The 12,397-nt window shown below is 35.9% G+C and overlaps 3 protein-coding genes across 3 annotated transcripts in view; all 3 read left to right on the forward strand.

Annotated features, from left to right (window-relative positions):
• The window catches only part of Wnt5 (Wnt oncogene analog 5), a 649,366-nt gene that overhangs the window by 403,888 nt on the left and 233,081 nt on the right, over positions 1-12,397 (forward strand). The window lies entirely within an intron of this gene.
• LOC141406642 (uncharacterized) lies at positions 6,098-6,577 on the forward strand. Its single transcript, XM_073992480.1, has 2 exons — positions 6,098-6,313; positions 6,379-6,577. The coding sequence occupies exons 1-2, from the start codon at positions 6,137-6,139 to the stop codon at positions 6,553-6,555; spliced, it is 354 nt and encodes a 117-aa protein (XP_073848581.1). The 5' UTR covers positions 6,098-6,136; the 3' UTR covers positions 6,556-6,577.
• LOC141406634 (uncharacterized) lies at positions 10,118-10,711 on the forward strand. The gene is made up of 2 exons (XM_073992466.1): positions 10,118-10,364; positions 10,442-10,711. Exons 1-2 carry the CDS (start codon positions 10,182-10,184, stop codon positions 10,616-10,618), a joined length of 360 nt encoding a protein of 119 aa, XP_073848567.1. The 5' UTR covers positions 10,118-10,181; the 3' UTR covers positions 10,619-10,711.

Below are 12,397 nucleotides of genomic sequence, written 5' to 3' on the forward strand. Positions count from 1 at the left end.
TGGAGGTCTCTGGTATCCAAGTATGGATTTTGCGGCTGTTTGCATGGAGTGGGCAATGCTTTGCCATTGCGCTGATATATTATCGGGATGAGGAGTGCTTTGATTAAGCAATTGGGCTAGTTGAGTGGAATATGCTGGGCTATCTGTTGTGATTGCAGCTTACCGATGTCTAACTTTCGTGTTGTGTCTGTTCGTACTTTGTTTGCAACGTTTAAGCGGGTGCGTACCTTTGCTGCAACAAGGTAGTGGTCCGAATCAATGTTTGCGCCTCGGAACGATCGTACATCCAACACGCTCGATGAATGTCTTCCATCTATCACAACATGATCAATTTGGTTTCTTGTTTTCTGATCTGGAGACAGCCAGGTGCCCTTATGAATATCGAGATGATTAAATCTGGTACTGCTAACTACCATGTTTTTTGCAGCTGCAAAGTCTATCAGCCTCATACCATTGTCAGATGTTTCACTGTGGAGACTGAATTTCCCGACTGTTGGGCCAAAGATATTCTCCTTTCCAATTTTGGCATTAAAATCGCCTAGAATGACTTTAATGTCATGGGCAGGGCAAAGGTCATATGTTTCTTCTAAGCGCTCGTAAAATATATCTTTGGTCTGTTCGTCCTTTTCTTCAGTGGGTGCATGAGCGCAAATAAAGCTGATGTTGAAGAATTTAGCATTTATTCGAATTGCAGCAAGTCTTTCATTCACTGGGGTGAAGCTGGATACCAGATGTTTTAGTATCCGACTAACTACGAACCCGAACCAAACTCATGCTTTACGTCATGGCAGCTATAATACAGTGCGTCACCTTTAGGTGTTGTTGTGACGCCTTTCCCAATCCATCGTATTTCCTGTATGGCAGTAATATCGGCCTTGTACTTTTCAAGTACGTCTGTCAATGCGAAGACTGCACCTTCTCTATAAAGAGTGCGAACATTCCAGGTGCAGATTCGCAGATCATGGTCCTTAAAACGTTTGCGGGGTTCGTCAACTTTAGAGGGGTTTGTTTTTCTTTTCTTTCGTTTTTTCATAGTAGGATGTTTTTTCTAGGGGAGGGTTACTAACCCGACGCCCAAACCCAAGTTTTTAACGTTCTTATGGGTGAACGCGCCGCACATGTTAGCTCACTACCTTTAACGGGTGTTAAAGGCAGTTCCCCAGGTGACACCACGGGGAGGTCTGTGTCCACTTGAGATGAAAGAGGGACCAAGATAAATCCTGGGCTTTGCCATGTTAAAGGCGATCAAGACCGTTGCTTGGTATCATTTATCCCCTAAATCACCTGAATATTGTTTATAGAAATTTGCCAATTTCTCTAATATTTTCCTAGAAAATGTTCCTATTTTCTGAAAGTATTTTTAAGAATCTCCGCACATTTTCTGAAGAATCTTAAGAATCTTCGTTCCGATTATTAATCGATTTTCTAGGTGATTTTGTTGTTCGGTTGTGGTTGGTTGTAAAATTCGCTATACAATTTTTATTTTTTTTTAATATAAATGCAACATTTAATAATTCAAACTAATGTTTGTAGCTTCAACATACTGTTCTACTATTAATTACAAAATTATAACAACAGAGAAATCGTTAGAATGTTTGAAATTAAAATCTTCTATAAATAGTCCATTAAACGATAATTGTCTCTGAGTGGGATTTGTTCTGTGTTGTGTCAATATCAAAAGCGTCAACGCCCAAGAATTTGTTTCAATTTTTCTTTCAGAAAACCGAAAAGTTTCTTCGAAATTTTCCAGAATTTGTTTCCGAATTCGGAACGATTTTCTTCACAAAATCTAAATTTTCAAGAATTTTCAAGATTTTTGATGAATGCGAACTATGGTTTCTTTAATACAACTTTTATCAGCTAATCAATAAGTAAGCTATATTTAATTTCTTTTATAACGCTAAAGGAGGCGTTTGAACTCTTTGCGGAAATATCCTTTGTGGTTTTGTGATACATTTTTAATAAAATAATAATAGAACAACATTTTCTCTGTGGTCATAATAAATACACATTTCTTTGTTAGCTCCTTGGTAATTCAATTACAAATTTTTTTCGATATCAGTTATTGTGGTTCTTAAATACAAATATTTTGTTAAGGGTTCCACCTTATATAAATACCGCTCTGTAAGCCTTTAGAATCATTGCAGTTTGCATTTTTCTTCCATTTACAAGTCCTTTGAGTTATTCAAAAATGAAGACTATTTTATGTGCCGTTATTGTCGTATTGGCCTGTGCAACTTTGTCCCAAAGTCGTACACAAATTTGGGGTTATCATTTTCCAGGTGATGGTGTTATATATGCTCGTAATATAACTGTGTTCCCGAAAGCCCGGCAAATTGCAAAGCCAACAATACAATATCCCCCCAAGGTAATTTAGATATCATATTTAACTGAAAAAGAAAAAAAAAACAGTAAATATTTTCTATTTTTTTATTATTATTCTATTTGGAATTTAGGGACATTATGATGATAAACTTATAACCGCCATACATGTAATGGATAATTTTAAAAATCAAACAGGATTTATGCCTATTCTTATGCGGGGAGGACCCTATCATTATGAAGCAGGTATTGAACTACGTGGATTTTATGGCAAAGGTTTAAATGCTACCGTTTTGATATATGGTTATTAAACAGATTTTAAACTATATTTCTATGTCATAATATACTATATAAACTATACTTTAAATATATCAAGCATAATTATGATAAATGCATTTATTCTATGCATCCATACATAGAATATGGTTACAGGAATCATATTTTTATAAAATATTAGTAGGCAGGTAAGTCTAAAAATTGCAATCTAAAATATGTTACTGCGTCTTAGTATATATGGTTATGGCAATAATATATTGTGGATTTTTGTATAGTTACAATACCTACAATCCCCTCAAAACATCTTTCCTATGACCATATATAAACACAGAGGAAGAATATGCTCACTGGAATCTTTTGTTTTCGGAACTAACAGTAATTTTAATTTAAGAAAATAGATACATATTGTTGGCAATATTTATATTATGGTATATTATACACAATGTATATGATGGCAGTAGTAATGTTTCCTACACTTTTACATCACTGCTATATCTAATATGTTCTTGATGTTTCCAGTGATTATATATATATTCTTTGAGAAAAAGTTAACATATTATATTTATACCCTACACCACCTTGTGGTAAGGGGTATTATGTCTTTGTGCATTAGTTTGTAACATGCAAACGGAAACGAGATAGATCTATAGTTCCTTTTAGGGATATACATGGAATCACTTTCTGAGTCGATTTACGCATGTCCGTCTGTCCATGTATTTTTGTAAACAAAGTACAGGTCGCATTGATTGTCCGATTCGCATTAAAATTGGGGAAGAGAGTTTTTTTGGCCAAAGGACGAACGCTATTTATTTTGGTAAAAATCGGTTCAGATTTGAATATAGCCCCCATATATATTTTCGCCCGATTTAAGGCATTTGGTGCACGAAACACGCTATATATGTCCGATTTCAATGAAATTTGGAATGTGCGACGAAATTAAGTCTAGAAATAAGTGTACCAAATTATATAGAAATCGGTTCAGATTTGAATATAGCCCCCATATATATTTTCGCCCGATTTAAGGCATTTGGTGCACGAAACACGCTATATATGTCCGATTTCAATGAAATTTGGAATGTGCGACGGTATTTAGCCTAGAAATAAGTGTACCAAATAATATAGAAATCGGCTTAGATTTGGATATAGCCCCCATATATATTTTCGCCCGATTTAAGGCATTTGGTGCACGAAACACGCTATATATGTCCGATTTCAATGAAATTTGGAATGTGCGACGAAATTAAGTCTAGAAATAAGTGTACCAAATTATATAGAAATCGGTTCAGATTTGGATATAGCCCCCATATATATATTCGCCCGATTTAAGACATTTGGTGCACGAAACACGCTATATATGTCCGATTTCAATGAAATTTGGAATGTGCGACGAAATTAAGTCTAGAAATAAGTGTACCAAATTATATAGAAATCGGTTCAGATTTGAATATAGCCCCCATATATATCTTCGCCCGATTTAAGGCATTTGGTGCACGAAACACGCTATATATGTCCGATTTCAATGAAATTTGGAGTATGTGACGGAATTTGGCCTACAAATAAATGTGAAAAATTATATCGAAATCTGTTCAGATTTGGATTTAGCTCCCATATATATTTTACATATTCACAGTGGTGTAGGGTAATATAGTCGGCCCGCCCGACTTTGATCCTTTCCTTACTGGTTTTATTTTTAAGTTTTGCCTTTTTAGGGCGAGGGCCATTATTTGTGAGATATGTAATTAATTGATCGAGCTATATGACCTAAGGCCCATTACAGAACATTTGTTCCATAGACCGAACTAAGAAAAAATCTCCAATTCTCTCTGTTTCGTGCTTCACTTTTTGGAATACCGCGTCTTGTCATCTCGTCATCCACTTGTTTGCGCCATCTATTCTTTGTCCTGCCACTTCTGTGTGCACCGCCATGTGGCTCGATTTTATACGCCTTTTAAGCGGGTTCATTATCGCTCATCCTTATTATATGGCCTAGCCATCGCAATCGCTGCATCTCGATGGTTTAACTATGTTGATGTCGTTGTATAGCAGATACAGCTCGTGGTTCATACGACGTCGATAGTCAACGTCAATTAAATTAATTAAAAATATTATATTTTTTATTCCGCCAACATTAAAAGCATGCTGTAAAACAAGTGTTTAATTTATTGTCCTGTTCCCGGCCCTGCAAATTTGACAATGTTTTATAAATTATATACTATCTTTAATATGCTACTTTTGAACACTTTATAATAATTTATAGATTATTAATTTAAAAAAAAAAAAAATGTAGATTCTTGAAGGTTCTGGAACAGGGCATCGTTCCTTCCTGGTAAAAACTCTGTAAATTTTGAACGGATAGATTTATTTTCATATTTCATGTCATCATTTGTTCGACAGGCAACATTATCAGTTTTTTAGATGCATTAAAAACATTCGAATTCGGTGTAGTAGTTGCAGAGGAATTCAAGGTCAAAATTAAAAAATTGAGTTTTTTTATATTTTGGATCAAAATATGAGAGTTGTTGAGTTTTTTTTTTTTTTTTTTTTTTTTGTTCTAACTATATAAATAACAACATTGTTCCACAACATCCCATACGGGACAAGGGAGACTTCTCTCTACTACTCTCTACTATATAAATAATAAGGTCAAATACCAACAAACCATAAAAATATAAAAAATAATCAAAAAAAAAATTCTTTTTTAAAAAAAAAGTGTTTTACACAATTTTTGGATTTTGGCCAAGAAAATCGATTTCTGATTTCTTCCACTGGGCGCCTGTGAGTTAACTCGAAATTCATTTCACAGCTGCCCAAAATTCTGGTTTCAGATCCTCAGTTGCTAGTTCATTAATGGCCTGTTTCTCTAAGACGTTTCGAATTCAAATTCGTTCGAACAACGACCAAACTCACGTTATTGTAAAACAAATTAATTTGATTGAAAGCACAAATGAGTCACATATTTTTCAACAAACAAAAGGTTTGGTAGTAGCTCGAACGATTTTGAATTCGAATCGTCTTAGTGAAACAGGCCACAAATATTGATATTAGGGGAAAAATTCCATGATATGGTTAGGAATTGACTCGCCGACCTCCCTATCTTTCGGGAGTTCTTGGTCCCTGATTTGAAGACCGCCTGATAATCAACATATGTACATATGTGTATGGTCCCGCAACCTGTGAGTCTTCGTTTGAAGTTTTCTTACCAACTCCGCTACTTTCCGGATAGCTAGCATTCTAAACAAGTAAACAATAAATAATTGATATTGAGTTTCTTTTATAACATACTAAAGCTTTTAAGCTCTTTGAAAAAAATTGTGGTTAAAAATGTTATAATTTCAATAAACTATTTACAGAAAAACAGAACAAAACTCTTCATACTGAACGCAATAAATAAATTTATATTTATATCAGTAATTGTGGTTATTGAAATTATTTTAATATACACCTTATTTCATATAAATACCGTTGTTTAGTTTTAAAACAATTGCAGTTTGTAGTTTGATCTTCTGACCAGTCAGTCAGTCCATTGAAATATTTGAAAATGAAGTTTGTACTGTGTACCGTTATTGTTGCATTGGCTTGTGTAACTTTGTGCCAAAGTCTTACACAAATTTGGGGTCGACGCATGCCAGGTGATCATGTTTTATATGGTCGTAATATTATTGTGTATCCTAAAGCTCGGGCAACTCAAATGCAAACAATACAATTTCCACCATCGGTAAGTTTGGGAGTCGTATTGAAATGTTAAGAAAATCAATATAATATAATTTGTTTGCAATTTAGGGCCGTTCTAATGCTAAACTTATATCCGCCATATATGCCATGGATAATTGGAAAAATCAAACTGGATTTATGCCAATGCTTAAGCGGGGAGGACCTTCCCGGCCGTTCGCAAATATTGAATTGCGTGGATTCTATGGCAAAGGTTTTAATGCTACCGTTTTGATATATGGTTCTTAAAGAAAGATAAATAAAAACACAAGTTAATTAAGTCACCATAGATGATCGACTTAAATACACACATAAAAGGAATATGGTCAGGGGAATCATAGTTTTAGTATATGTTTAAAGGTTGTGAAACAGACTAATTATGTAGAAATACATAATGCAAACTGAAAACATGTTATTTCGTGTGAGACAAAATATGTTACTTAGTTGGCCCATTACAGAACATTTGTTCCATAGACCGAACTAAGAAAAGATCTCCATTCCTCTCTGTGTTTCGCTTGACTTTTTGGGATACCGCGCCTTTCCATTTCTTCATCCACTTGTTTGCTCCATCGAAGCTTAGGCCTGCCGATTCTGCGTGCACCGCCATGTGGCATGTATTCATATGCCTTTTTAGCGGGTTCATCATCGCTCATTCTCATGATATGGCCTATAGGCAACGCAATCGTTGCTTCTCGATACGTTTAACTATATTCATCTCTTTGTATAGCTTATATAGCTAGTGGTTCATACGACGTCGATATTCTTCCGAAGAATTTTCCTCTCAAACACACCAAGCACTGCCTTATCTGCTTGCGCAAGTACCCATGCTTCGGAGCCATACATTAGCACGGGTAGTATCAGCGTTTTGTATAGTGTTATTTTTGTTTGACGAGATGTGGCTTTGTTTTTAAATTGCTTACTTAGACCATAGTAGCATATGTTAGCCAATACAATCAGCATAGGCAAGTAACATGTGGCTATTGGTGTAAATTGTGCCATTTCTTTTGACATTTGCATCTCGTATTACCTTTTCCAGCAAAATGTTGAATAGGTCACACGAAAGGCTGTCTCCTTGTCTGAAACCTCTTCTGGTACAAAATTCTTCGGAGAGGTTCTTTCCAATTTTAACTGAGGACCTAGTATCAGTTAAAGTCATCTTACAAAGCCGGATGAGCTTTGCGGGGATACCGAATTCAGACATTGCGTGGAATACCTTTGATCGGAGGGGACTGTCGAATGCTGCTTTATAATCGACAAAAAGGTGAAATATGTCGATCTGCATCTCTTGGGTCTTCTCTAGGATTTGCCGCAGGGTAAATATCTGGTCAATGGTGGACTTGCCAGGTCTAAAGCCACATTGGTATGGTCCAATTATTTCGTTGACCATTGGCTTTAGTCGTTCGCACAATATCCCTGACACTATCTTATAGGCAATATGTAGAAGACTTATGCCCCTATAGTTTGAGCATACAGTCTTATCTCCTTTCTTGTGGACGGGACATAGGATGCTCAGGTTCCAATCGTCGGGTACGCGTTCTTCCTGCCAGATGGTGCTAACTAGCTGATGCATACACCTTATCAACGCGTCGCCTCCGGTTTTAAACAGCTCGGCTGGTAAGCCATCGGCTCCTGCTGCTTTATTATTCTTCAGCCGGTTGATTGCTGTTTTTACCTCATCTTGGCCGGGCGGTATACATTCTATACCGTCTTCTGGGATTGGATCTGTGGTATCATCGTCTTCGCTACTATTGGATACCAGCAGATTGGAGAAATGTTCCTTCCATATCCTGAGCACGCTATCTGTATCTGTTACCAGATTACCTTGCTGGTCTCTACAGGAGGATGTGCCTGTACCAAAGCCATCTGTTTGATGTTTCACTCTTTGGTAGAATTTTCGGACTTCATTCTGGCTCCTGTACATCTCGATTTTTTCACACTCCCGCTTTTCCATTTCTCTCTTTTTCTTGCGGAAAAGACGTTTCTCTTCTCTCCTTTTCTCCCGATATCTCTCTCGCGCGCTACGCGTTGCTACTGATTGTATATATATATATGCCGCATTTTTCTCTTCGGTAGCAGCACGACACTCCTGGTCATACCATGAATTCCTTTGTGGAGGTCTCTGGAATCCAAGTATGGATTTTGCGGCTGTTTGCATGGAGTGGGCAATATGTTGCCATTGTGTTGTTATGTTATCGGTACAAGGAGTGCTCGCGTTAAGCAATTGGGCTAGTTGAGTGGAATATGCTGTGGCTATCTGTTGTGATTGCAGCTTACCGATGTCTAACTTTCGTGTTGTGTCTGTTCGTACTTTGTTTGCAACGTTTAAGCGGGTGCGTACCTTTGCTGCAACAAGGTAGTGGTCCGAATCAATGTTTGCGCCTCGGAACGATCGTACATCCAACACGCTCGATGAATGTCTTCCATCTATCACAACATGATCAATTTGGTTTCTTGTTTTCTGATCTGGAGACAGCCAGGTGCCCTTATGAATATCGAGATGATTAAATCTGGTACTGCTAACTACCATGTTTTTGCAGCTGCAAAGTCTATCAGCCTCATACCATTGTCAGATGTTTCACTGTGGAGACTGAATTTCCCGACAATACCTATTATGCTCTCAAAATATGTTTACTGTGACCATACATAAAACTGAGAAAGAATATACTCATTGGAATATACTTTTGAAAACATAATATGACTAATAACTAGACATCGGATTTTGCATATTTTTCAAAAACTCGTTTACCATGCAAATGTGTGCGCATGAAAAAAACCCAAACTATACTTTTGGAAATATTATTTCCTTTGCCAAAAAAAAAACAAATTTGAAAAACACACTCCAATTTGCAAGTGTTTCTTACGCATTCATTTTCTTATCGACATACATACATAAACAGGCCCTGAGACTTTTCCTATATTTAACCTACTGTATTCATTATTCATATTAATTTATTATTGCAATTTATTTACATTTCATTATAATGTGAAATAATAATGCGAAATAATCCGTTGCTATACATGATACATAGAGTCGGGAATTATTTAAAATGATTCAAGAATTTTTTTCTATTAATATTGTTTTAGTGATTGGTTTAAAACAAATCATGTGTATGTTTGCGGATAAAACACCTATTTGTAATATTTTAATGTTTAAATTTTTATCGTTTTTTTGTATAAAAATCGCCGAGTTTTTACTCTTTCCAAACAAAACAACGTTTTGTATTTGAGGAGTATAAACATAGCAATTCTCGAGTCTTGCATACCCATTTCAAACATGAAATCTACTCTGTGTTGTGCAATAATCTGTTTGACCTGTATCGCTGTGGCATTAATCATAGCAAAAATTAAACAAAATGGCTTTGAAAAAATTTTAAAAAAGTGGAGGACCTGGTGAAACTTTTGCCAATGTTGAATATGGTGGCTACCATGGTAAAGGCTACAAAGGCGAAATTTTGATATACGGCATATAAACAACAGGTATTTATTTGGCGAAATTTCCATTAATGTTAAAACACTGCCAATAGAAGTTCCAGTGTCGCCAATCCATAGACAGTCCTGAAAATAAATTCTTTTTTTTCGACTATGGGTTCTATTTTATCTCTATATGAAATTTTATATAAATTTGTTATTGCACTTTATTTAGATATGGTTAACCTCAGTTTTATTTTATGGCACACAATGTGATGAAAATATTGTTTCACTGATTAATCAAATATCAAAGGCTTAATCGCGGTTTATATAGCTATTTTTATAATATTTTCTTCGAAACGATTCTGTATAAAAATCACCTAGTCTTTAGTATTTCCAAACACACAACGTTTTGTACTTGAAGAGTATAAACATTGCACTTCTCCAGACTTGAATTCTTTTCAAACATGAAATCTTGTATTTTGTGTGGTGTTATTGTCTTGTTGGCCTGTGTCACTTTGGCCCTAAGTCATGGTCAAGATTGGGGCAGACATATACCAGGCGATCATCTCCTATACCGTCATAATTTTGGAGTGCCTCCAAAACGAAATGAAGCTCAAACACAATGGACAACCTTTCCTTCTTCACATGTAAGTTTTTGAAATGAAATGTAATATAAAGAAATTAATGACATATAATTTATTATCTTTTTTTTGTGAAATTTTAGCATAAGATGAAGGGATTTCGCATTACCGCCATCCATGTAATTGATAATTTTAAAAATCAAACTGGTTTCATACCAGTTTTAACAAGTGGAGGACCGGGAAAATCATTTGCCACTGTTGAATATCATGGCTACTATGGTAAAGGCTTCCAAGGAGCAATTTTGATATACGGCAAATAAATAACAATCATTTGTTTTGCTAAATTCCATTAATGTTAAACCTCTAACCACAATTTTTTGTTCAATGTGGAATAAAATGTTATTTTAAAATAATTTGTTTCTTTTTTTCATTTCAAAACTACACCAGCAAAGGTTGGGCTGGCATTTAAAAATCTGTATTTCTTAAAAACAAGTTTTCTTTGACCCTTGACATTAATTCGTTTCGAATTATAAATAAATATTTATTTTAATTAATTCAAAATTTAGAATAATGGTTTGATGTAAAATATAAAAGTTAAGCGATGGTAAACTAAAGTGGATGAGGTATTACATCGTGTACTAAGTGAACATATGATGCATAATTAGCACATGTTGTCTCCTATCAAAATATTTGCCAGGGAATAACCGAACCAACATATGTAGGTATATGTTTAACCATTGGTCTGTTCCAGAACTGCAAGAATCTACAAATGTTGACTATTTTTCTCGATAACATAAAGGAACAAATGTTATCATTGTAAGAATTAGTAGCTTCTTGCAGGTTCTGGAACTGACCACATGAGTGAAAAATTAAATATTTCTGGACATAAGTTCAAAAACATTTTATGAATTCGTTCCCGAACTTCTTTTTTAATTTTTTAGTATTTCTTTTTTTATACCCTCAGCATTTATCGTAACGAGGGTACATACACTTTCATACGGGCAAAATGTGCCTCATCGAAATAACGGTTTTAGACCCCAATTATGGTTGGACAAAATGTGTTTCATACAATCTGGAATCGATTTAGCTATGTACGTCCGTCCGTCCGTCTGTCTGGCTGGTGCGCACGATAACTCTCGAACGGATGAGCCGATTTGGTCCAAATTTTGGCTTTCGTAATATTTTGTCCAAACTTAGTTTAAGTTCGAAGATGGTCATATCGGTCCACTCCTTCGGGTACCTCCCACACAAAATTTCGGCAAAGTTCAGTTTAGGGCCTGCTGATTTTTGTTGTAACAACTTGTATTCACTGCCCCTCATACGATGGTACAAGTTTCAGGTCATCAGGGGCAAGTCCATACTTCCTGGGAAAATAACCTGAAAGTTGCAAAAAACCACTCCTTCCGGTACCTCTCCCCAAAAGTTAAAAAATGTTGGGAAAACTTGTGCGCACATTAACTCTGGAGGAGAGTATCCGATTTGGTCCGTACTTTGAACATCGTAATACTTCTACAAGACATAGATCAGGTTCGAATATGGACTACACATGCCAACTCCTTCGGCTGCCTCCCACACAAAATTTCCCAAAAATGGAGTTTACGGCCTTCTCTCGAATCACTTTGATCTTTGTTGTAATAACTTTCATTCGCTGCCGCCATTACGACGGTACAAGTTTTTTAGAGCGCAAATCCATTCGTCCTGAAAAAATAGCCCTTAAGTTATAAAAACCCCTATGGAACCATGTAAAGTGGCTGAATGAAGCGCACGATAATTCTCGATCGGATCAGACGATTCGGTCCAAAATTTGGCTTCCGTAATATTTTCCCAAGCTTTCTTTAATTTTGAAGATGACCACTATCGGTGCGCAACTTCTGCTCGAAGATCCTTTGGAAATGTACAGCCGGTATTACATTTGATATTGTCAAGAGATGAAAGTTTAAATTCACACAGGCTGAGGGTATATCTCAGTCGGCAAAGCCTTTTACTTTTTACTTGTTTTGTACTCAAAACATCGCAGGCTTATAAATCCGAAACAAAAAGCTAGGAACTGATTATAATATAAAAGCTTAGCTCAACTCAGTTCGAAACAGAGACAGATA

Source organism: Musca autumnalis, unplaced genomic scaffold (genome assembly GCF_047663935.1).
Source record: "Musca autumnalis isolate F117 unplaced genomic scaffold, ASM4766393v1 scaffold_5, whole genome shotgun sequence".
Taxonomy (NCBI): Eukaryota; Metazoa; Arthropoda; class Insecta; order Diptera; family Muscidae; genus Musca; species Musca autumnalis.